Source organism: Microtus oregoni, unplaced genomic scaffold, assembly GCF_018167655.1.
Source record: "Microtus oregoni isolate MIOR12 unplaced genomic scaffold, Mior012 000007F_ref0000211, whole genome shotgun sequence".
Lineage (NCBI taxonomy): Eukaryota > Metazoa > Chordata > Mammalia > Rodentia > Cricetidae > Microtus > Microtus oregoni.
The window spans coordinates 44,350,795-44,370,136 of NW_024543066.1; the positions used below are offsets into that span (position 1 = coordinate 44,350,795).

General features: G+C 53.9%; 1 protein-coding gene across 3 annotated transcripts in view; it reads left to right on the plus strand.

Moving 5' to 3' along the window:
• Positions 1–15,864, plus strand: part of Tfeb (transcription factor EB) — a 52,198-nt gene extending 36,334 nt beyond the window's left edge. Inside the window, exons 2-9 of one of the 3 annotated variants that reach the window (XM_041656460.1) lie at positions 7,877–8,194; positions 8,275–8,529; positions 8,936–9,016; positions 11,295–11,415; positions 11,509–11,565; positions 12,419–12,494; positions 12,961–13,108; positions 14,790–15,864. In XM_041656460.1, the coding sequence (XP_041512394.1) occupies positions 7,988–8,194; positions 8,275–8,529; positions 8,936–9,016; positions 11,295–11,415; positions 11,509–11,565; positions 12,419–12,494; positions 12,961–13,108; positions 14,790–15,269 (1,425 nt within the window). In that variant the 5' untranslated portion in view covers positions 7,877–7,987 and the 3' untranslated portion in view covers positions 15,270–15,864. Of the gene's footprint in view, positions 1–7,807; positions 8,195–8,274; positions 8,530–8,935; positions 9,017–11,294; positions 11,416–11,508; positions 11,566–12,418; positions 12,495–12,960; positions 13,109–14,789 lie in introns of those variants that run through there. The other 2 variants (XM_041656459.1, XM_041656458.1) reach the window with 2 other exon arrangements.
• Positions 15,865–19,342: the final 3,478 nt, after the last annotated feature.

Here is a 19,342-nt window from a genome sequence, read left to right on the forward strand (position 1 = left end):
TTGCAGTGGACCAAAGTTCAGTTCCCAGCATCTACATGGTGGCTCACAACCATCCATGACTCCAGTCCTAGGATGTCTGGCCGCTGCAGGCATTAGGCACATGTGGTACATAAACATACATGCACATCGATTTTTAATTAAATAAATCTTTTAAAAAGTGCACACCACTGATCTCATCCTATTTTGGTACAAGACACATTCCAACCAAATAGTGCACAGATACTTGGGCCTTTCACCCAAACAGTGCACAGATCCAGGTGACACCAGTGTGCTGTTCTGCAGGGTAGGAGGAAGCTGAGAGTCTTGTCGCTACCCTTCCTGACCTCTGGGAGCTGCTGGCCAGATGCTGGGATTGTAACATGCTTTGCAGGTATCTCCAATATTCTAGCCCCGGCCTGCCTGAGAGCCTGGGGAACTGGGAACTGCTCTTCTGCCTCTCTAAGGCCCCTTGCTGTGAGCTTCATAATGAACACAAACTTTGGGAAGGAAACTGTCTTTCAGAGGCTGCTCTCTGCTTGCCTTGAGCCCTGGTTGCGTGGGGCAAATGGATAGGTACCTGGAAGGCTCCTCTTCCTCAATGGAACAGAGACAAGGGGCTTAGGCTGTGGAGATGGCCATGGCTCAGGTAGTCAGGCACAGTAGCAAGCATCTCTATCCCCAGTGCTGGGGACACAGGAAACGGAGATAGGGGGGTTCTGGAGTTCATTGCTCAGCCAGTCTAGCCTATTGGATAGTTCTGGATCAGCGATAGACTTAGGAGGATAGGTAATGTCCACCTCTGACCTCCACATGCGTGTGCACACACATGCAGGCACGTCTATGTTCACACAAGAAGAAAGCTTATTCAAGGACGTTACCCGTGAGCTCAGATACGATGACAGTGACAGCTTGTGTAGTGGTTTTCCATAACCAGGGTGTACACTGTAGAAAATCTGGTTCCAGCTAACAAAACCAGCCTGATTAGTGGGGAAACTGAGGCAGACATTGAGTCAGGCCCAAGGCTGACACTTGAGCCTTCTGCATTCCCATCCCAAGCCCACAGTTCTTTTTCTATCACAGAAGTGGCCTTGTCTTGGGGTATGGGAATTGTGTGGCCATCCGTGCTAGTTTGCCCTCCCCTGCACTTTTGAGACGGGGTTTCAGGGAGCCTAGATTGGCCTTGAACTTCTGATCCTCCTGACCATGCATGCTGGGCAAGTTCTCTGCCCACTGAGCTACAATTCCTGGCCCCTGCATTGTTTCTTCTTGCCACCAGGCCTTTCGGCAGCAGAGGCTGCACAGAGAACAGAGAACACCCTCCCGACCTGGAACCCTCTCCCCTGACTCCTTCCTTTCCTTCTGGTGTCCATTCCCCTGCCCAGGCACCCTGTCAAGAGGCCTTTGTCTAAGGTCATGGTTTCCTCGGGATCCAGCCTGCAGCTCCCACACAGTGGAGGGAAAGAGCACCCTCCCACCACAGAGGCAGGCTGTAGAAAATTACTTAAACAGGCACCCCAGCTCTGGGCTCACACTTTGCGGTTTCAGCTGCCAGACACGTGTTTTTCTGGGAATGCAGGAAACTGGCCCTGCCCTTTGAAGAAGGGTAACTGTGTCTCTTATGGTTGCCAATTCCAGACTGTTGCTGGACACCTTCCTGGCTCTGGGCTATATGAATGAGATCAGCTGCTGAGCCCTTTGATGGGTATAGTTCTTCTTCAAGGGGACTCCTAAAATCAAAGGTGCCCACCTCAGCCCAAAACAGGATGGGGGGGGGGTGGTTCCCAGTCCAGGGAAATCTGGGCTGCCAGGACTCAGCCTTGATAGCAGCTCTGAGGCCTTTATGCCCCCACCTCTCTGTCTGTCTCTGTGATGCAGGGACAGATGCGCACTGTTGAGAATGAACTACAAAATTAAACCAGATTGGAGCTTCAGGGTGACGATGCTCGCTTGTAATCCCAGAAGTTGAGAATTGGACGCAGGAGGATCAGGAGTTTGAGGTTACCTTTAGCTATATAAGGCCAGCCTGGGCTATAAGACACTCTGTCTCAAAAAACAAAACAAGAACAAACGAACAAAAAAAATTAGGTGGCTGGAGAGATAGCTCGCAGTTGAGGCATTTGCTGCTCTTTCCAGAGAACCCAAGCTTGGTTCCAGCACCCACTTCAGCAGCTCACAGCCACTCGTAAATCCAGATCCACCACCCTCTGTCGGTTTCCTTTGACATATGAACACAGGCACGCACGCATGCGCATGCGTACACACCATCTTTAAAACACACACCCACTGGACACCCGTGCACTTATTGTCCGGAGAAACCAGTCATGATTTTGCGTATTTCATCCCAAGACATCTTCTTGCCCATGTGTCACACACTGTGCTGCAGAGACAGCACACCATCAGGAGGTGACGGCAGATTTTATATAAAAGTGTGCATTTGTCCCTTCGCATAACCTCGTGCTGTCTACCCTAAGCACAGCGGAGGGGTGAACCATAGTTTACTGAGCGGCCCTGGTACTGGACACTGAGACTTGATTTTTAGTTTATGTTTTTGATTATTTTGCTTTCATGTCTGTCTGTGTGCCTGGCACTCACGGCAATGAGACGGAAGTATCAGATCCCCCGGACCAGGAGTTATAGACAGTTGTGAGTCCATGGGTGCTGGGAGCGAATCCAGGTTCCCCAGGAAAGCAGCCAGTGCTCTGAGCTGCTGCCTCATCCCTCCAGCTACTTTATTGTTTTAGACAGGCTCTTGCTATCTAGCCAAGGCTGGGCTCAAACTTCTACTGTATCTTCCTGTTTTAATTCTGGAGTGCTGGAAGCGCAGGAATGAGTCACCATGCCCATCTTGAGACTGTTGTATTTCTACCTGATGTGTACTGACTGTATGTTTGCATACAAGTGTTTTCCACGTTTAGAATTCCTTCCTTGGCCTAATGAATATCTGTAATAATAATATAATAATATGAAAAACACCTTTAGTGTGTGTGTGTGTGTGTGTGTGTGTGTGTGTGCGCGCGCGCGCGCCACAGTGTGTAAGTGGAGGCTCAGAGGACAACTTGTGGAAGTCAGTTTTTCCTTGTGGATTCTGGGGATCAAGTTCAGGTCCCCAGGCTTGGTGGCAGGAGCCTTTGTCCTTTGAATCATCTTGCTGGCCCCCAGTTGCTCTCGAGTGATATCGTGGGCTTGGTGAGGTCCAGAATGTTGGTGAAGGCAAGCTGTTTGCTATTACTTCTCAGCTGTGCAAGGTTGGCCTCCCTCCCTCAGTGAACTCCAGAAAATGAAAACAATTAGGAGCCAGCAGCTGGACCAGTGCTCATAAACAAGTCAGCCTGTGTCACCAACACCTGCAGCCTCGCAGACCATTCCTGGCCCCCTCCCGCAGAGTGGCCCTTTCTCCCTCCCAGGCAGTCCCCCAAGGCTAACTGCAGCTTGACTTCTCACACAGTAGATGCTTTGTGCCTGCTTTTGAACTTTATATTTGTAGATGGAACTTTGTACATTTTGGGGTTTTTTTTTTGTTGTTGTTATTGGTGGTGGTTTTTTGAGGCAGGGTCTCTCTTCGTAGCCCTGACTGTCTTGGAACTGCCTGTGTAGACCAGGCTGGGCTTGAACTCACAGAGATCTGCCAGTCTGTCTCCTCTGCCTCTGCCTTCTGAGTGCTGGGATCAAAGGTATGCGCCACCACACCCAGCCTGGCTCCAGGGATTTCTGAGTCTGGCCTCTATTGCGACACGTCAGTGAGGCCCGCGGCAGTGGAGTGTGGGGTCGGTGTTGAATGGCCACGCACAGCTTTTTGTCAGCAGGGAGGAGAACCTGGCCGGGAGCTTGCTCTGTAGACCAGGCTGGCCTCAAATTTGGCCTCAAATTCATAGAGATCTGCCTGCCTCTGCCATGGATTTCGGCTTTGAGATACAACTTTTATTTGTTTGTTGTTTATTATTTATTGAGACAAGGTCTCGTGTGTTAGATTCAGATTCTCTATGTAGCCAAAGATGACCTTAAACTTCTCTGTCCCTCACCCCGCCTCTGTGTGCTGCGGTCACAGGCAGGTACCACCTACCGTGCCCAGTTCACGCAGTGCTGGGGACCCAACCCAGGGGGTTGTGTGCTAGGGAAGCCTCTACCAACTCAGCTACATCTCCACGCCCAGTGGTCCAGTTTTTAAAGGTTCTACCAACAAGGCAGACAAATTCCCAAGAAGCCGGGTATGGGTGACAAACACCTCCCAGCACGTGGGAGACTGGGGCAGGAGGATCAGGAGTTTGTAGCCCTTGAACGTTTCTCCCAACACCGCGTTGAAAGGCAGTTCATTTGGTGGAGCCCTGAAGTGGATGTCCGGCAGCGCACCAGGCCAGATGTAGTAGTGTGCACAGCTGGAATCGTATCATTTGGGACGAGGAAGTAGAAGTGTCAGAAGTTACATGGCGAGTTCAAGAACAGCCTGGGACACATCAGTGCCTCTGCCACTCAGGGCCCCCACTTGTTCTAAGAAGGGCAGAGTTCGGGCCTGGCGAGTGACCTTGGGGGTGGGGTCACTGCTTTTCAGAGATGCCTTCAGACATGATCAGGATCAAATGGGGCTCCTTCCCATAGGCCTGTAGAAGCCAGCCGGCCCCACACGAGTCACACAGGAGGGTACATGCCTCCTAAGTGGGGGGAACCACAGAAACAGGTTCCCCTCCTCCACCCTTCCCCAGAGGTGACCACTTGGAAGAGTTTCAGGTGCCAGGGAGTTCAGAAGAGTATGTTACAAGTAGAGGTGGGAGCGGCTGCCTTCTTCCTCCTGCTGCTTAGAGACTGCGGCTCCAGCCAAGCCATTCCGTCTCCGTGCCTCTGTTTCCTTCCTGTGGATGTCTAAAGGGTAGTCCTCTCCTGGACCAGCCTCCAGCATCCTTCTCCTGCCTAACAGGACTCAGGCTGTCCACTTTATTCTGTAGTTCTTTCCCCCTCCTCCTCTTCTTCGACTTCGTGATGTATCTTTGCTGTCTTCTTTCCTGGACTCAAGACTTTTCCTTGACATCTCTGTCCTCCCATCCTGACTCCCACCCGTCTCCTTAGGAAAAGCTCTCCCAGCTTGTCCACACTCAGATGTATGGTTAGGGAAGTTCACACACTAGTGCGGGTGGCAGCGGAGGAGGCAGGGGGCTCACCGGGTCGTGACTAAGCCATCTAGGCTTTGGGCTGAGGCAGTCAGCCGAGGACCTGGGCAAATGACAGCTGGAAGTACCCAGTGGGTCCTGGTGCACAGATGGGGTTGGCAGTACCACGGGAAGAGGCAGGGATTTTCTGGGGCCACTGACCCCTTCCTTTAGGAGGTGGTGGTATCTGTCCATAGTAAGTCCTGTGGGTCCCATGTTCCTGGGCTTGCACAGGGGACCCTTTCCAGGCTTTGAGGGACAGGAAGAGAGGGGCACAAACACTTGGACTGTCCCTGTCTCCTGGTTCATCCTGGCTAGCCCCCACTGAGGCTGATCAGCATATAGGTTCTCTCCTCCCCAGTACCCATAAGCTCTTGGTCCTTACCATTCATTCTCCCAAGCTCAGCCAGGGAGGCTAGTTTGGCCGTCAGGAATATGGGGTACAGTAGCTCTGTCCGGGAGGTGCTAGGAATGGGAAAGTGTTTTCTGCCTGCTTCCTCCCTCAGAAGTCACTGGTACCCACCCCCGCTTAGCTAGACTCTCTTTTCACTCCATCTGTCCGGAGGCTGGAGAGGGGGTTGAATCCACGTCCATTTCACAGACAGGGAGCTGAGGCTAATGCAGCCAGAGCATGGCCTATTGGGTCTAGCACAGTCCTTGAGGTAGCCAGGCCAACTCTTTGTCAGGGGAACAAGGGACTCCTTCTCCCTAGCCCTCCCTGAGCCGGCTGGCACGGCCAGGCCCCTTGGCCCCCACTGGCCATCTAAAGTCGAATTGTCCATGGAGGGGAGGTTGCTGGCTGCCTAGTGGATGTGCAGGGCTGCATCTGGTCAGAGCCAGGGGTCTGTTGGCAGTGTGGCTAACAGGCTGTGATGTGAAGACAGGGGCACCCCTCTGTAAGAGCTGGAGACGTGCTGGTGGGAGGCAGTGGGGGCTGCAGCTGGGAGCTGCTACGGAATGGGGGAGGGTGGAGAGTCAGGGCCTGGGTTGTTGGGGGCTGCCCTGCCGACAGGGGCTGCTCAGGCCTTCGCTGGGCAGCGAATGGAAAATGGGGGGGAAGGTTGCTGTGTGCTACAGGACAGACAGGATGGTAGGTATCCTCACTCCATTAGGGAGCTGCGGGAGATAGTGGATGGAGTCTTGGTTAGGCATCTGTGACCTGAGCTCCACTTCTGCCCCAGCTCCCCAGAATCTGGGGTGTGTCCTAGCTGTGTCTCACTGCCCGGTGCCTTTGTTTCCCTTCTTCATGAGAAGACCATGGTTTGTGGTTGAGCAAGGACTTCCCAGCATTGCTGATGGAGGCCTTGGATCCCAGTTTGAAAACCCTGGTTAGATTGAGCACCCGCAGACTGCCAGGCAGTGCGCAAGCGGCAGAGGAAGATGCTGTTTACAGAGGAGGAAACTGAGTGAGGCTTTAGGAGGTTAAGCAGCTTGCCCAAATCACACAACAAAGTGAGAACCCGGGCTCTGTGTCCACCTGCTCATGGGAAAGCCCTCTCTCTTGCCAAATCCCTCCTCTCCCTGACTGTCCTCTCAGGGACTCAGGTACCCCAAGCCCTGTGCCTTTCAGTCTGGACTGTCCTTGAGAAGTCACTGGGTTCTACTCTTTTATTTGTGGCCCAGTGAGAGGAAGAGACTTGCCCAGTTACCTAGTGGCCTAGGGAGAGTGCAGGCCCAGTTTGGGGGCTCATTGGGTTTCACCCTTCCACCTCCCTGCCTAGGTTTGGGGGCCTCAGTCACCCTTCCCCACAGTGGGTCAAGCTCCGAGCTCTGAACAGTGAGGAGCCCGAAGCTGCCCCTTCTACATAGGACTAGCCCTGCCTGGGGGCCCTCCTTTCTCGCCGAGACTGTGGGATCCAGGAGCTGGGGGACTACGTGTCCAGTGTCTGACTCACGGATCATATCCATTCTCTCCCTTCTCCTCCATTGGTGTCTGCCTCCCACACCAGAGGCTAGAGGCCGAAGGTGCAGCAGTAAACAGATGAAATGTGTGCCCTCAGGGGACTTGCATTCCTAGTAAGGGACAGACAGCGAATACAATAACAAACTTAAGCCAAAAAATGCCCCGTCCTAGATGGTGGCCTCTGATACAGAGAGGCAAGGCAGGGGGAGGGGATAATGCCATTTTATCACAGTGGTCCCTAAACAGCACTGTAAGCTGACATTTGAGTCTTGGAAGAGGTTAAGACGTGAGCCTTGATGGTATTTGTAGAAAGAATGTTCCAGGTGGAGGGACAGCAAGTGCAAAGGCCCCGAGGTGGAAACACGCCTGGGGTGTTTGAAGGCTAGTTTAGGGGGTGTGGCTGGAGTGGGTAGAACAAGGGGGGGGGAGTGTGTGAGGGTGGGAGATCTAAGGGGGGCCACGAAGGCAGCAGATTTCAGAGGGCCTCTGCGGCCATGTCTTAGGCTTTTGCTCTGAGTGAACAGGAGCCTCGGGAGAGTTCTGAGCAGAAAACAGACAGGAACTAGCAGAATGATGGAACTTCTGGCAGATGGTGGGGGAGGAGCCACAAGCATCTGGAGGCTCCTCAGGCCCTCAGAGAAGGCGTGGCACGGGCTGGGCTAGGGAGGGGCAGGAGAGAGGATGGAGCTGAGGCCAGGTATGAAATGCTCAGGACAGGGATGTGACGGAGGGGCGACATGTGGGCTCCTACCATCACTCTGGTCTAGGAGTCAGGGAACTTGGGCTCATGGCTCAGCTCGCTCAGTGGCCTTGGGCAAATCCCCTCTGTCAGGACTCAGTTTCTCCTTCTGTGCAGTGGGAGCAACCGTACTTGTGCCAGCCCACGTTTAAAGACTATGAGGAGGAGGATGACTGCTTCACGGACCTGTCTCCTCTCGACTGCAGGGAGCCCGAACCAGCAGCTGCCATGGCGTCACGCATCGGGCTGCGCATGCAGCTCATGCGGGAGCAGGCGCAGCAGGAGGAGCAGCGAGAGCGCATGCAGCAGCAGGCCGTCATGCATTACATGCAGCAGCAGCAACAGCAGCCGCAGCTGGGAGGCCCACCCACCCCAGCCATCAACACCCCGGTCCACTTCCAGTCGCCACCACCTGTGCCTGGGGAGGTGCTGAAGGTAGGGCCTCTGCCCCCACTGATTTCTGTCCTGCTCCATGAGTCCCATCCTCTCCACAGCTGTGCCTTCCCCTTCCCCAGGTGCAGTCCTACCTGGAGAACCCCACCTCCTACCACCTGCAGCAGTCCCAGCACCAGAAGGTGCGGGAGTACCTGTCAGAGACCTACGGGAACAAGTTTGCGGCCCACATCAGCCCAGCCCAAGGCTCCCCGAAGCCCCCACCAGCAGCATCCCCTGGGGTGCGGGCTGGACACGTACTGTCCACCTCAGCGGGCAACAGTGCCCCCAACAGTCCCATGGCCATGTTGCACATCAGCTCCAATCCTGAGAAGGAGGTGAGTGAGGGCTGCCGGCTTGGTCTGTCAGCTGTGGCGCTCTGGGAAAGTGGTTTTAGTGGAAGAAGTGGAGCTGTGTCTGCAGGGAGCTCCAATCTCAGGGAGACACAGTCCTGCCTCCAGGGAGCCCTGTTCTGAGGAGAGTTGCCATCTTCTTGTAAGGGGATAGGGCAGACTAAGAGGAAAGCCCAGTGCTCTCGTAGCCCTGGATAGGTGTGTCAAGAACTCCCTGGCAAGGGATAGGTCCTGGGGACAAGCCTAAACCAGCCTTAGGCTCAGCCGAAGGCCCTTTCTCTGGTTCATTTGCTCCTCTAGAGGAGCAGGTTGGGTGAGGTGGTGTTGGGGTAGGTGAATGGCTGCCGCTCTTCAGGTAGGTCATCCCCAAATGAACTTTTCTCTCTTCTAGTTTGATGATGTCATTGACAACATTATGCGCCTGGACAATGTGCTGGGCTACATCAACCCTGAGATGCAGATGCCAAACACGGTACTCTTGGGCTGGACTGGGCTGGGCTGGGGGACACACATAGTGGTTCCAGAGCTGGTGTCTGTGGAGGCAAGACTGTGGGAAAGACTCAGGACTCTGAGTAGAACTGAACCAAGGAAGACAGGCGGGGGATGGTTAGTCCAGCACTTGGGAGGCAGAGGCAGGTGAATCTCCGGAAGTCCGAGGCCAGGCTGGCTCCATAGTGAGTTCTAGGACAGTTGGAGCCACATAAGTGAGGCCTTGCTTCAGAAGAAGAGAAGACAGACATGCCCCAGCCTTGGCCAGGATGTGTGATGGGGTGGTCTCAGGGAGTTCCCTGAGTGGGTAGAGAAGAGGCTAGGAGAACCTTCCAGAGCTGCAGTGTGTCCAAAGAGAGTCAGTCTGTCTTGAGCAGATCATCCCCCTCCTCTGCTGTGTCCAGGGCTGAAGGTTTGTGTTACTCGGAAGGGCTTGCCTTGTTCCCAACCACAGGACCCTTCCCTCGGTCACTCTTGTCTGTATGACCATCTGAGGGTCTCACTGACTTGGGTGGGGAGGGAGAGGCCTAGGTAGCAGATGAGGAGCAGGCTTGGATCAAGAGATCTGGACTTTCTGTCACGACCTTGGGAAGTTCCTCCTCCCCCATTTTGACTCCCCTGTCTACTCAGCTGCAAAATGGGGTGATACCTTTTACCCCACAGGGCTCCGGGGAGATTAGAAGGGACGAAAAAGAGGGTGGGGCCAGAGAGATGGCTCAGTGGCTGACAGGTGAAACCACTCTTGCACAGCCCACACTTGGGAACTCACCCACGTCGGTGACCTGCAACTCCAGCTCCAGGGATCCCACGCCCTCTGTGGGCTCTGTGGCTGCCTGCACAAACCCGCGTTTGGACACAGACATATACATAAAATTTAAATGCAAAACTGAAATAAAAATAAAAAAGAAGACAAAATAGAGGGTGAGAAGAATTAGTTTCAATCAGGCAAACCTGGAGCCACCCCCTCTCAGGGCTCACCTGACAGAGGCTGGAGCCACCACCTCTCTTGGGGCTCACCTGTGTCGGGTCCAATGCTAGCCCGGACCCTCAATTATTTCTCTTGACCATACCCCAATATAAACTATCTCTCCCTGGACCAGCGTGTTTCTCTGTAGCTTTTGGAGCCTGTCCTGGAACTAGCTCTTGTAGACCAGGATGGCCTCAAACTCACAGAGATCCGCCTGTCTCTGCCTACCGAGTGCTGGGATTTAAGGCGTGCGCCACCACCGCCCGGCCACAATTTATATGGCTTTTTCGGGAGGGAGATTCTCAGTGGTCCCTCCTGAAGTCCTGAGTTCACATCCTGAAAATTATTCCTATTTATTCTCCAGCCTTTATACCAAAACTTAACTTAGGGGAAATACATTAGCATTCTGTCTCCTAGGTAACCAGGTGAATGGCTTCTTGTCTCCTTCTGCCTGTCTGCTCTGTATACTAGCTGTCAGGAGACTTGAATCAGCATTTCTATCAGGCATCCTCTAAATTACAAAGAAAGGAACAAACAACATCCTGACCCTTTTTTAGGACAGTGACAGCCTGTCTGTGGGGCTACAGGACCACCTCAGGTGGGGCCTATGGCTTCAGAGCCTGGCTGCCACACCATATAGAAATATGGGCCTACAACCTGCCAGAGGCTGGAGCCACCACCTTCCTTGGGGCTCACCTGCCAGAGGCTAGAGCCACCGCCTTTCTTGGGGCTCACCCCTTTGCTCTGGTTGGTCCTTTGGCTTGAGTATTGCCATGCCACCGAGAGAAAGTCCTGGGGGAGGCAGAGTCAGTCTGGTGGCATTGCCAGGGCAAGCAGGAGGGGGAGCCCAGCTCAGACCTGTTGCTCACAGAAACCGAGGCCAGGAAACCAGGTTCTCCAGTTAATTATCCCTCTCTGGCTCCTGTTTACACAGTGAATCTCTGGGCCTGTGGCTGGCTCTTGCCTGGCTCTGTGGTAGATCTTTTCCAACCCTGCTACAATGCCTTCTGTGCTGCTGCTCTGTTGAATTCCATACTCTCAGAAGAACTCAAACTCCCAAACGAATTGAGCCCCTCCCTGCGGCTTAATCCCTGCATTGGTTAGGTTCCTCTCCAGCCTCCGCCCTGGCCAGGGGCTCCTGAGGGCAGGGCTGCTCTGGGCCACACGTTCCTCAGCACACCGAATTCTGGAGAAGGGGCTCAGGGGTAATTTTAGCACTTCAGGAACAGCTGCTCCTGGCACCATGGGTCCTGGTGAGGACTCACCAAGCCCCCCTCCACTCCTTCCTCCACAGCTACCCCTGTCCAGCAGCCACTTGAATGTGTACAGCGGTGACCCTCAGGTCACAGCCTCCCTGGTAGGTGTCACCAGCAGCTCTTGCCCTGCTGACCTGACCCAGAAGCGAGAGCTAACAGGTACTGCAGTCCTCTCCCCTATACCCTTGGGGCTCCGGAGTCCTTTTTTCTCTCTTTTTCTTCCCACCACCTCTCTCTTTCTCTGGCCTGCAGATGCCGAGAGCCGGGCCCTGGCCAAGGAACGGCAGAAGAAGGACAATCACAATCTAAGTGAGTTCCACCCTTCCCTCATCTTACCCTGCTGAGAAGCCAGTGTCTGCCTCACTCCCCACCAGCCGCCCTGTACCGTCTCAAACCACCCATCTTTCAGCCGCCTTTCACCAGGCCAGCGGTTCTCCACCTGGGGGTCACAGGGGTTTGCCTGATATTCCACAAGGATATCCTACTTGTCAGATATTTATATTATGATTAGTAACAGTAGCAAAATTACAGTTATAAAGTAGCGATGAAAATAATCTTATTTTCACTTTATTTCAATTTGAGGAGCTTGAGAACCACTGCATTAGGTCTTTTTAGGAAAATGGGAGGGACCGCTGGGTGGAATTTTCTTGAATTTTCCAGTTCACTGGATTTTATTCTTCAGGGCCTCGGGCAATAGGAGTGGAAGAGATTGCCCCAGGCAGCTCTCTTGCTAAAACTGACTCCTGACCCTGCCCCCTAATTGTCTAAACTGCACCCTGACCCTCCCCAGCTTCCAACCCCAACCCCAATCTGCATGTCTGTCTGTCTTTCTTTCTTTCTTTCTTTCTTTCTTTCTTTCTTTCTCTCCCCCCCCCCCTCTCCTATCCCTCCTTCCCTTTTCTTTTTTGTTTTTTTGACACAGAGTTTCTCTATGTAACCTGGCTGTCCTGGAACTCACTCTGTAGACCAAACTAACCTCATACTCACAGAGATCCCCCTGTCTCTGCCTCCCAAGTGCTGGGATTAAAGCACCATACTGAGACTTGAGTCCCTTTTATTCTAAACTAAGATTTTCTATGGGGTACCTACCATCTACGTTGGAGGCTTCTCTTAGGTGGGTTCCCAGTGTTCTAACCATGCCCTCTAAAATCTTAATCTGTAGTTGAGAGGAGACGCAGGTTCAACATCAATGACCGCATCAAGGAGCTGGGAATGCTGATCCCCAAGGCCAATGACCTGTGAGCAGGTTTCTGGAGGGAGGGGAAGGGTCTGGGCTGGGCAGAGGCTGCAGACATTATCAGTTCTCAATTGCTAAAGGCAGTGATGGAGGTAGCGTGTTTGAGAAGAGAATATTCCTGTCTCTGCTGGGTCAAGACAGCTTCTGTAGGGGAAGGAGACTTTGGGGTAAAGGGGGAACTTCCTGGAGAAGGACTCATGCTGGGAAAGTGGGTGAAAGACCCTGATGGAGAGGTGAGAGACACAGGGCAGGAGTGAGAGCTGAAGGCGAGAGATAGGCTGGGCAGATTGCTTGGTCCCAAGGATTAGTGAGGAGCTGGACAAATTTCCATAGACAAATCCCCTCTACTCAAGGCTAGGTATGGGGAGGGGTGGAAGCAGCTGGGACTCTGAACCAAGCCTAGTGTTAGGGGGACCTGGCCGGGCCTCTGGGTGCTCACCTCTGACTCCATGTGGTTGTGGCTGCAGGGACGTGCGCTGGAACAAGGGCACCATTCTCAAGGCGTCTGTGGATTACATCCGGAGGATGCAGAAGGACCTGCAGAAATCTCGAGAACTGGAGAACCACTCTCGGCGCCTGGAGATGACCAACAAGCAGCTCTGGCTTCGCATCCAGGTCTGGCCCTGACTTTGGGCTCCTTGGGTGGCTTTCACAGATCTCATCTGGTTCCCGAGTCCTGGGGTGGGGCATAAATGCTGCCCATCAATCAGGAAGCTGCATCAGTCAGGATGTGATACCTCAGTGAAATGAACCCCAGTTCCTTCCGTTCTGTGAGACCCTCAGCCTGCAGTCCACACTGGGGACCAGGCAGGTCTATTCTTCTTAAAGTCAGATACTCGTGTTTTGCCCCACTTTTCAAAAAAAAAAAAAATTAGAAGGGCAGTGGTGGCACACGCCTTTAATCCCAGCACTCAGGGAGGCAGAGGCGGGCGGATCACTGTGAGTTCAAGGCCAGCCTGGTCTACTAGAGCTAGTTCCAGGACAGACTCCAAAGCTACAGAGAACCCTGTCTAGAAAAAACAAAAACAAAACAAAACAAAATTTATATTCTGAGAGATGGAATTTCTCTTTGTAGAGCAGGCTGCCCTGAAAATTATAGTCCTCCTGCCTCAGCTTCCCAAATGCTGGGGTTGCAGGAATAGGCCACTGTCCCTGACTCTGCAGGTCTCTGTGAGGCACCAGTCACCCCTGCTCACATATCCTTGGGCAATGGAAAGTAGACCCTGCATAGGTGCCCTGCGTGTCTGGAAGGCAGAGTGGGTCGAGGCAGCGCTGGCAAACACCTGGGCAAACTGAGGAGCAGGGCTGAGAGTCAGCACCCCACTGGAGCTGGGACTCTGTTCCTGGCTGTATTGAGGGCCCCCAAGGCTGGTCCTCTACAACAGTGGTTCTCACCCTTCCTAAAGCTGTGACCATTAATACAGTTCCCCATGCTGTGGGGACCCCCAGCCACAGAATTTTTTTCATTGCTACTTCATAACTGTAATTTTGCTACTGTTATGAATTGTAGTGTAAATATTTTTGGAGATAGAAATTTGCCAAAGGGGTTATGAGCCACAGGTTGAGAACCACTGCTCTAAACATTAGACCATAGGGTTTTGTTGTTTTTTTTTTTTTTCCTCTGTGTAGTTTGGAGCCTGTCCTGGAACTAGCTCTTATAGAGCAGGCTGGCCTCGAACTCACAGAGATCCACCTGCCTCTGCCTCCTGAGTGCTGGGATTAAAGGTGTGTGCCACCACCTGCTACCACTGCCCGGGGACCACAGGCATTAACTTTTTTTTTTAAAGATTTATTTTATTTATTGTGTATACAATGTTCTGCCTCCATGTATGCTCGCACGCCCGAGGAGGGCGCCAGATCTCATTACAGATGGTTGTGAGCCACCATGTGGTTGCTGGGAATTGAACTCAGGACCTTTGGAAGAGCAGCCAGTGCTCTTAACCACTGAACCATCTCTCCATTTCCCCGGCTTTAACCTTTGATTGTTCACACCTAAGCACACAGACAATTGAAGTGGAAACTGAACTTTGGACTAAACTTATCCTTAACGCATGCCGTGCCTTTTGGTAATTTCTCTTCCCACCTCACTCAGACAAGTCTATTTCAATTTAAAATTTTGAGAGAAAGCCGACCAAGGTGCTCTGTGTTGGCTCGACAAGCCGCAGACCAGCTGTGACTTGGGAGAGAGATGCTGTGCTCTTGAGTGTAGCGGGAGGGGCGGCGAGTGTGGCCGGTCTGGGCGGCTGGCCTGGTGCTGGCATCACATGTCTCTTACGGCTCCTTCTGCTCCCCACAGGAGCTGGAGATGCAGGCACGGGTCCACGGCCTCCCCACGACATCGCCATCCGGCGTGAACATGGCTGAGCTGGCCCAACAGGTGGTGAAGCAGGAACTACCCAGTGAAGACGGCCCAGGGGAGGCGCTCATGCTGGCGCCTGAGGTCCCCGACCCTGAGCCGATGCCGGCTCTCCCTCCGCAGGCCCCACTGCCCCCAGCCGCCCAGCCACAGTCCCCTTTTCATCACCTGGACTTCAGTCACAGTTTGAGCTTTGGGGGTGGGGGTGATGAGGGGCCCACAGGCTACCATGATCCCCTGGGGACAGAGCATGGCTCCCCGTTCCCCAACCTGTCCAAGAAGGATCTGGACTTAATGCTCCTAGATGACTCCCTGCTACCCCTGGCCTCAGACCCCCTCTTTTCTACCATGTCCCCTGAGGCCTCCAAGGCCAGCAGCCGCCGGAGCAGCTTCAGTATGGAGGAGGGCGATGTTCTGTGACCCTGGTTGCCCCTGTGCCAAGGAGCAGGGGCTGCCTGGGGGCTGGGAGGACTGGGCAGAACCCTCCTATCCCTCAGGCTGCAGTTGGAGTGAAGTAGCCGCCTACCCTGCCTCTCCTTCCCTTTGGTCGGCCCCTGTTTGGACTTAGTGCCTGCCTGGCTGCAGATGGGCTAAGCCCTGCCGCTCGGCTTAGAGCCCCCTCCTCTGGGGGCAGTACTATGAATTGCGATGTGGAAGAACAAGGGTGAGGTGAAAGAATATGAGGAACAAGAAGAAACCCTGGTAGGGGAGCCCCTCTCTCGGAGCCCGGGCCCCTCCATGAAGGACATTTTGGAGAAGGTATAAGAAGTACCTCTGAGGTAGCAGCTGGCCTGGGGGTGCCTAGGCCTGCCTTCCTGGGACTAGATGGCACCCAGCCTGTCCCCCCCGGCCTGATACTTCCCCCACAGGTGGGGCACCCACCCCCCTTTGGTGCTAACAGCTCTCCCCTGGCGGTATGAGGGTGGGGTGGCCAGAAGAGGAGTCTGGGTTCAGGGTGGAGAGTACCCCCGCCCCCAGACCCCCCACTTCGTGCCTTTAGTAAACACTGTGCTTTGTATTATTTGTCCTGGCTCTGCGGTGTATGCGGCCTCAGCTCACAACAAGTGGGAGCCAGCCCAACGGGCCCCATCCCGGATCCAGAATTCAAGTGCGCCTTGAGTAGCACTGACTCCTAGGGAGGAGAGAGAAACAACTTTTGCAGTGTGAGGCTGGGGGGGTGGGGTGGGGGGGGATGTGTCTCACTGAAGCCACGAGGTGGCGCTGCAGCCATGCTGGTCCCTCAGTTCCAGCAGTGGTCTGAACAGCTATGCTGTTGGGGATGGGTGGGTCTGCTCCCAGCCGCTTCTCTAGATGTGTTGCTCTGGCTGGCCAGTCTTCTAGTGGGACCCTCAGCATTCTTCCCCTGTCTGGGTAGCTACAAACCAGCTGGAGATGATTGCCAGGCTGTGTCTTTATGGCTATGGGGAAATGGACCCACTTGAACTTGTTTTGGAATAGATGGGAGCAGAGGACCCTAGCTGGGAGTCTGCTCCAGCGCTGTGCAGTGGTGGGGTTCTAGGACCCCTTTGCTCCGGATTCTGGGGCGTTAGACCTTTTGCCTGGATGGGGAAGTGAACCTGATGGCCAAGGAGGGCCTTTGTAGGTTTTGCTTGGTTCCTCAATTTTCAAGGCTCTTCTGCCGGGGAGCAAAATGGATTTCTCTTCAGAGGGTCCCCAAAGGCCAAAGAAGCCTAATTTAAAAAAAAAAATTAAAATCCAGTATGAATATGACTAAGAGGGTAATTTCCTCTTCGAAGAACAAGAGATCAAATCAACATTCGAGCAATTAACGTGCGGAGAAAGGGCGCCAAACGGTGGGCTCGCTGAGCTCAAAGATTAATCTCAAGGTCAGTTGGAGCCTTGGATGACTTTGTAGAGCCTGAGTTCGCCTGCCTTAACTCCTTCCAGTTCAGGGTCCTTCTCCATAGCCTGGGATCTACCCTCCCTCTGAAACTCCTGGCATGAACCCTGAACTCTGGCTGAGGTCAACAGGAGCCTGGGATGTGGGTGGGGTCCACAGACTCTGGGGCCAGCACTTCTGGTGGTTGGTGGATCTAGAGTGACGTGGGAAGCTGACTTCTACGTCCTCATATAACCCCTCAAAACCCTAAGCTACCCCTGTCACCGAGGCCCGCAGCTTCCTGGTCTCAGGGCTCCTGCTGCGTGGGCCGTGGGTCAGGATGGCACTTCCAACAGGACCAGGGTGAGAGTGGGGTTCTGTCCACACGGGGGCGCACAGGCTCAGACAGCAATCTGGGGAGTCGGTCTCAGGGCCAAGCGAGGAGCAGTTCACACTGCTTGGCTGGGTGGCTTCCCTCCCGCCTGGGGCTGCTGATGTCCAACGCAGACTCTGTCTCCAGCACTTCACGTCGCCAGAAAATGTTTATCTGAGACTGGCTGGCAAGACCCTCACCTGTGACTGGAAAGGAGTCGGGCTGGGGGTTATGACTGATCCCAGTCAAATAGGGGACTCTGTTCTTCATCCCTCGATGGAGGGTAACCCTTGGGACATCTGCAAGGGAAAGTCTCGTTAAGGCTGAGTACAAAGCGCTGTGAAGAAAGATGGCCGTGCTGACCCTTCCAGCGAGGTAGCCCCTTTCAAGCCTTGGGGGCAAAGTATGGTGGGATGAGGTCCCAGCAGCCATAGCTTCCTTCAGTCCCATGTAAGAGGACCCAAAGGAGGAGCTGGTGGAGCAGAGATGGGGCACATGCATAGCGTCCTGTCCCCTCAGCTCCAGGTCCTAGCCTGTCTGTCCGTCCACACCAGCTCCTCCCTCTTCCCAGGTTGCCAGTTTTGGATTGCCTGACATCTACAGGGACAACTGGGATCTCAGAAGGCCCTGCTTGGCATTCCTATCTCCACCATTCTTTTAAGTCTGATTCTTCATTTGCTGTTTTGTGACCTATGACAAGCTGAGGGTGTGAGACCCTCTGTGCAGCACACAGACTCATTCCTGACTTCAGGAACTCCTGCCCCGCCCACCTCAAACCCTAGCCCCTCCCCTGACCTCTGAGCGCCCTGGCTGGCCATTGGAGCAACTGGAAAGAGCCCCTTTAATGCCCTTCCTGCTCCACTTCCCAGGGCCTCCAGACCCATGGTTCTGTGTCCACCCCCTCCTGGTGTCTTCCAGACTCATCTCTTCCTTGCTCTCTCTTTTCTGAGGGGAGCAGTGGAATTTATACAATATTTAAGCAGCCGGAGTCTGGTCCTGGAAGATATTAATGTAAAAGGGATGGGCCGCAAATGCTTCTGGACCTGGTTACAATTAGACGGCGATTTTTCTAAAGGTCAATGAATTCAGATAATATCCACAGGGGGAGAGAAATTTAATACCTTTTTAGTGAATTAATTAATTATAATATTATATCGGCTTGGGGTTCTTTTCCAGAGTGATTAAGGCAGCGATCTGTCTTCTGTGAGCTGGCTGACATGAGGACCCTGTCACGGGCTTGGAGAATGGGGCAGGTGGGGGTTGGGGAGGAGGCAGGAAGCGCCACAGAGTTGCAGCAGGTGGGATGACTGCGGAGCCCAATTCTTCCACCTGCACTCCCAAGCCTGCTTCCAGTTCCACCGAGCCTCATCCCACAGTTATACTTGGGGAAACTGAGGCTCGTGGACTGCCAGATCTTGCGTGAGCATGATGACGGATAACTGCCAGGCAGAACTGACTGGAAACTCCTTCTCCGTCCATCCCCTAAGTCAGACGATCTGGACAACCAGGCTTCCATCAGGAACGCTGGGATGTGGCACCTGCTCCTCCTGTCAGGAAACCATTTCCAGGGTGTGGAGTGTATCTGTGAGCCTGCGGGGCTGCTGAAGAGGAGCTGAGATTCCTGTCCTGGGGAGACCTGAGCACAGACACGTTTGTTCCCATCTTCAGTTACACAGTCATTCAACAAACCTTCCTGGCACACCGCTTTGTCCCATGGGAGACAGGCTGAAATCGCCATTCTGGAGTCACAGCTGTTCTTGGAGCAATGAGAGTGGGAGCCCTTTGCAGCTAGGGGGCATCCCCGGGCAACTGCTGAGCCCTCACTGAGAGCTGATCCTAAGTAGATATCCTTAGAGGGTGAGCAGCAGGCATGTAAGCTGGGGACACGGTGGGGACACAGACATATAAACTGGAAGTGATGAAGGGGGCAGAGTTGACAGCTATCTCTAGGGACCAGGCTGGCAGGAGTGCTCCCCCTGTAGGAGGAGGAAGGGAGCACTCTAGGTATGGGACACCGTTTGTGCAGGAAGGCCTGAAGGTGCAGGGTCTTACACCAAATGAGTGAGGGTCCCTGCAGATGGGCTGGCAGTCTGAGACCAGGGCATGGCTGCCTCTGCCCACTCCTGTCCCGGATGTGTTGATGGACACTGTTCCGCAAGGCCACAGCATCTGGGTGGAAGGCTGGAAGCAGCAAAGCCTAACAGACCTACACTTCATGGTGAACTCTGACACAGCTTGCTGCACTAGGAGCCTGTACCTCAGTTTCCCCATCTGTGATGG